We start from the raw sequence: 5,577 nt of genomic DNA, 5'->3' as shown, positions 1-5,577 counted from the left end.
GCCCTCGTATCCCTGCTGCCCATATGCATTATCCCTGCCTGTGGAGACACTGGCAAGCCAAGCTTGGGTCTTGCTTCACAGCCAAGAACATTTTGAACTTCCAAGAGAATTTCTAACTAGTGCAAGGTGGATGGTTTAAGCAATGTGGACAGTTGGTGCCAGGGTGTTTCTGACACAGCATGAACACAGCTACAGCTAGAAAAGCTTCCAGTTCACTAGTACCCTGGTCTACATTTGAATTGCTTCCCAAAATGTAAAACAGTAACATACCATAATCCGCCTCCCTTAAGCAAACTGCTTTCCCTTTAAAGGTTTTCCTTTGCCAAACGCAACACTCTCAAGGGTCTCAAGCTGAACACACCTTTTTCTCCTCGTGATACATATAATAGATGAACAAGATGCTATCGCGCATTCCATCGCTCCCGGTGAACTGCTCGAGTGCGACTCGGACATCCATCCACTTGTGAGGCTTCCAGTTCCTCCACCACTGCAAGGTTCCGGTTTTAACCCAAACCGACTGCCATGTGAACACAAATTTACAGGAGTAAGAAAACTGCATGACTCTTTTTTTCTCCCAAATACTATTTTTTGTGACTACAAGAAATCTCTGCTGCAGGTTAGTTTGTATCATATTAGTTAATTCTGACAGAGAGTATACCAGAGTGTTCAGGAAGCTCAAGAAAAAATGAAAACTGACAAAACTGGCAAGAAAGGTGCTGGAATAGCCATGTGCACAACAGCAGTAACGTTCCACCTCTGCAGGAAGGCAGAAGCACACAGACACCAATCACCTCGACTGCGCTCCTGTTGTAACGCAAGCTCCGTTTCGACTTCAGAGGTTTTTGACATAATGTTTTAAAACTTGATTAAGCCCCTGGACTCCAAGTGTTTTTAATCAGATAAATTTCATTTGCTGATTACCAGTGAAGGGACCAGAATTGTGAATGAATCTGAAAAGAGCTGAGGAGTCATAACAAAGGGAACATCAAACAGAAGTGCTGCTATTTAAGCATGCTATTGACATTTGGTCACTTTATTTATGCAATTTACATTAATCCCTTAGTGGTTGCAGAGAGGGAAAGTTCACCTCCTTCAGTTGCTGTGTCAATTAAGAAGCCTCATCTTGTGGTGGAATCATTCACATAATGTTCCACTGCTGCAAACGTGTTTTGGTAAAGATTGCTGCTCCATGTTTGATAAGCTGCTAGTTTCCCACAGGGAGCTCAGACAGTGATAATGCAGGGAAGTTGTCATAGACAGAAATAAGGACAAGAATATAAAGCTGACAGGAAGTTCAGTTCAGTACACCAGAAATGCATTACTGATGCCCAGTATCGATAGATACAAGTGTTTAACAGACAGGAGATAAGTGTCCTCACTGCTTACCTGCTCAATAGCCTGTTCATAGTGCCTAAAATTCTCCAGCTCCCGCTTTGTCCTTTCACTGAGCTGCTGAAAAATCTGCTTTCGCCATGCTGCTGTCTGTGCTGGAGTGATAGACAGAGACAGAGATTGCACAGAGGACGACAAACCTAGAACAGAACCAAGCCAAATAAACTCCAGTAAGCTTTGAATACAGTTCTGTGGAAGGTAGAACACAGTGCTGCTTTCTACACTGGACTGAAGCAACTCAGTCTAACACAATTTTTCTCATTATTATACTTTGGAATCAATGTAGTACAGCCAAATGTCATAACTGATGCATAGAAATGGGACCACTAGATAATTACATAGAATCTTTCAAAGCCATAACCTTGTAACTAGTTTTGTCATTGAACTGCAAGATCATTAGGTAATACAATGCATTAAGAGTTACATTGTTATTAAATACTGGTGCCACAGTTCATGGTCTATTTTGAAAACTGAGTGTTACGGATTTGGCCTGACACTGCAGTTTCAGTGCAATTAAAAACGGGCTGCAGATCCAGCACAGGTTATTTTATAAAATTGTTACAGAAACTCAGAGAAACTATCACCTTTACATGTATATATCTCAACCCCAAAGTGTTGTACAGCTACATACACACAGCACTATCCTGAGACACAGAGCATATAAACTAACTGCAGTAAGAGTAAATGGGTTGCAGAAGGTTTGCATCATGGTTTTGTTAAAACAACACTCCAGGCCAAATCTTCTTAAAGAGTACTGGGAACCAGGGTCTGTTGTGGTGACTGGATAGTACCTGATGGAGCAGTGAACCATTTCAATGGGCTGTGCAAATCTACAAGACAGCCTCCACCAGACACCCAGGCCCACAGCGGGTGCTCATCGGCTCCGTACTGCTCTTCAGCTCCCACTGAGAACATGCCAAGGGAAGACAGGCTGGATGTTTCTGCAAAGGTGCTGACGGAGAGAACCGGATGCTTTTGGACCTCCTTCAAGTCAATGTTTGTCCACTGCAGTTCTGCAGAAGGATTTTGGGGTGTAGAAGTCTTATGCGTTTCAAGATTAGCTTTCTCATTATCAGTTGAAGCAACAGTGGCTTCTCCTTGATCATAGTCCAGAGGATCCACAGTCACATTTGCAGGTGTTTCTGCTGTCTGGTTGCCTGTGCTGTTACCACCACTGCTGGCTGCAGCTCCCACTGGGGGAGTGTTGGCAAGGCTCACGGGTACACTTGGAAGCTCTGTATCAGAGGAAGTATCTGCATCACCCTGAATGATCGCGCTCATTTGGTTCTGAATATCATCAGTAAAGAAACATCCAGCACTGAAGGACAAATAGATAATTAATTAACTACCATTCAAAGCATATAAATTAGCACAGGCCTGAGACCAAAGACATACCAAAATCAACCTAGTGTTTCAGCTTTAGGAGACAAACAGTAGACATCTTTTCTGAAGGTCAAACTCTATCATCAAGAGTAAAGGAGTCTAACACAAATCTGGCAAGACTAGTCTAGTAAATCTTAAACAGAGGAAGATACTTCATTGATCTCTTCAAACAACTGGTGGTGCTGGCTGCCTACAACTCAGGAAAACAATGAAGCAACATCACATTTTCTGGATGCGAAATAATGAAGAGGGATTTTTAAAGCCCATTATTAACTTTATGATTTTTGTATAAGCTAGAGAGGTCTTCTACACAGAGCATACTCTGACTTAAACGTTCAAGTAGCTTCTGCAGCATCCTCATCTTTATTGGCATGTCTTGCACTGCCAAGAGGCCAGCAGCCAGTGGGGGGTTACTGATTTAATCTCTCTAGGAAAGGAAACGGACAGTGACACTCAAAAGAAGCATAACTCCTAAGCAGAGCTCCTTCATGGTATTTCACAGGTAATGTCTTCTCTTAAAAGAGACTAGTTCCAGAGAGTGATAGTAAGATCAGAGAAACATGCTTTACTGCAAGCATGCAGTGAATTCTAAAGAGGGAGCTTCAGTTTCTACTCTTGAGTGCAACAACTCTTTCTTATTGTTAATGGCAAAAAATGCAAATGCTTTCCCCATTCCTCCCTGCCTGTACCACTTGAACATAAAGAAATACCTCCTAGCATTAAAACTCTTGGCATACAGTCCTGAGCCGGTATTTTACTAGGTACCTGAGCAGACTTGTTGAGCTCCCAGTCTGAGATCTGTCATTCTCTTGGCCAGCCACAATTGCCTTCCATGTCTTCCCACTGAGCTCACTCGGTGTCACACCTTGACGAAAATAAATTGCTCTGTCATCGCAGCCGATTCCCCAGACCTAGGGAAGGAGAGGGCTTGGTGAAGGAAACAGCATGGAATGCAGGTAGGTGCCAGCTATAAAAAAAGTGCAGTGGTGGAAAATATAGCACAGAAATCTGCTGGACACGGTGTTTTCCTTTTGTGTTCTTCCTCAATACAGATACTGTAGATGCAGTATAAAATTCTGTACCAGCAAGAGAAAACTGTTTCCATGTGAATGTGCCATGCAAGGGACATGCTGACTGTTCATCTTCTGGTGAAAAATTCAGCCACACATTCCCTCCTAGCAGTTAAAGCACATGGACCTCTTGTTCAGCTCTCCATATGTGCACTGCTGACAGTCCTCACCACGTGTGAATGCTGCCCTCATGAAAGGGAACGTAAATACCCTTGTAATTGGCATGTGGCTGTCTTACCTGGTTATTTAAGCCTACAGTTACCATCATCATTTCTCCAACCATTTCAATCCAGCTTGTTCCACAAGGATTATGTGAGTTCACTCCTCTTCTAAACCACACCTACAACAGCAACAGCAATATCTAAATTTTGTTCTTTCTGCATTAGCAAGCAGACAGCTGGAATTTAGTTTCTTTAGTGGATTAGTCTTAATCTCTAATACTGACTTGCTGCATTGCCTTAGGAAGTCACTTACCTCCCTGTTTCTTTATCAAGTAAAGATAAAATGATTCACTTAATAGCACCAGACTGTGTGTCCTTGTGACCAGTTACAGCCAGAACAGCCCACTAGGTTTTTTTGTTATAACTTTCTGTGACAGTTTCTCCACTGCTGGAAAAACACCTTCTGTTACATGTCAACTGTAGGCTATTTTTGGTCTCTCTGGATGGGCTTCTAAATTGCGTTCTTGTGTTCAAACTCTAGAAGCAGGGCTGACAAAGGGAACTGTCAGAGGGATCTTCTCAGTGGTACAGCTTTTTAATTTGTCTTCCCTTACAAATTTTTTACCAATCAGAAAGTATCTGTAGGCTGAGTACCTGAAAAAACATCCATCTCTATTTAGTATACAGCCATATAGTGGCCAGCAGCCTCTTTAGAAGTTGTTGGTTGCATCACGTAACAGACAGTGTACTTGACTATCTTGTGGCAGATCTGCAGAAAAACATGCTAGCTTATCTGCATTTATTACAGAGGATTTATCTGGCAGATGGAGCAGGCTGGACACAGTCTGTCACCAGGGCTCAGCTGACAAGTGGTGGTAACTCATTAAACCAGAGTAACTCCATTACTTAAAACTGCTATACATGCACAGAATTCATCTATGGTTTTGAAATCACTATGAAGGGATTTGATTGCAAGCAGCACAAGAGCACATTAGTATATTCTTCAAGACTTCCTGTGAGAAGCAGGGAGCTGGACTCAACAATCCTAATGGGTCACTTCCAACTTGAGATATTCTATGATACTAACTGAAAATGCCAGTAAGAAAGTAATCACACATACATCTAACAGATGTCACTTAATAAATACAAAAAACGACATTAAAAGGTTGATAAAGAGGGAACAGTTACAGTAAGAAGATAGAAATGGGGTCAGATAGAAAAGCATAGATGAAAGTATTCCCCACACCACTTCTGAAGTAACCTTCAGACCATGCAGAAACAACTGAGCAGCTAGGAGTCCCTTCAGTTTTCATGTGCAATATCCGCTAGAAGTAGGCCCCTTATCACAGCCCCACAACATCTGTACCCACCCAGCACCTCTCTCTGACTTGGGCTTAGAAAACTCCTTCCAAGAGAAAAGCAGAATGTCTCCCTTAAATTAAATGCAACTATGTATATCACAAACCACAGAGCACTCCCCTAACAGCAAGGGGAACTAGAATCCCCCAAACCATAGGGACGGTGAGCCCAAATCATCAGTGTTTCCTGTGAAAGTTATGTGCCTATTTGAG

General features: G+C 42.4%; 1 protein-coding gene across 1 annotated transcript in view; it reads right to left on the bottom strand.

The window, feature by feature from the left end:
• The window catches only part of TECPR1 (tectonin beta-propeller repeat containing 1), a 20,879-nt gene that overhangs the window by 9,805 nt on the left and 5,497 nt on the right, over window positions 1-5,577 (bottom strand). The window contains exons 7-11 of the mRNA XM_008950234.1: window positions 4,084-4,185; window positions 3,541-3,686; window positions 2,184-2,710; window positions 1,387-1,532; window positions 362-517 (exon numbers count right to left, since the gene is read on the bottom strand). Of these exons, the coding sequence (XP_008948482.1) occupies window positions 362-517; window positions 1,387-1,532; window positions 2,184-2,710; window positions 3,541-3,686; window positions 4,084-4,185 (1,077 nt within the window). The remainder of the gene's footprint in view (window positions 1-361; window positions 518-1,386; window positions 1,533-2,183; window positions 2,711-3,540; window positions 3,687-4,083; window positions 4,186-5,577) is intronic.

Source organism: Merops nubicus, unplaced genomic scaffold, assembly GCF_000691845.1.
Source record: "Merops nubicus isolate BGI_N331 unplaced genomic scaffold, ASM69184v1 scaffold36860, whole genome shotgun sequence".
NCBI classification, from domain to species: Eukaryota; Metazoa; Chordata; class Aves; order Coraciiformes; family Meropidae; genus Merops; species Merops nubicus.
Note: the sequence above shows the minus strand (reverse complement) of the source record. Positions and strands in the feature narration are given on the sequence as shown.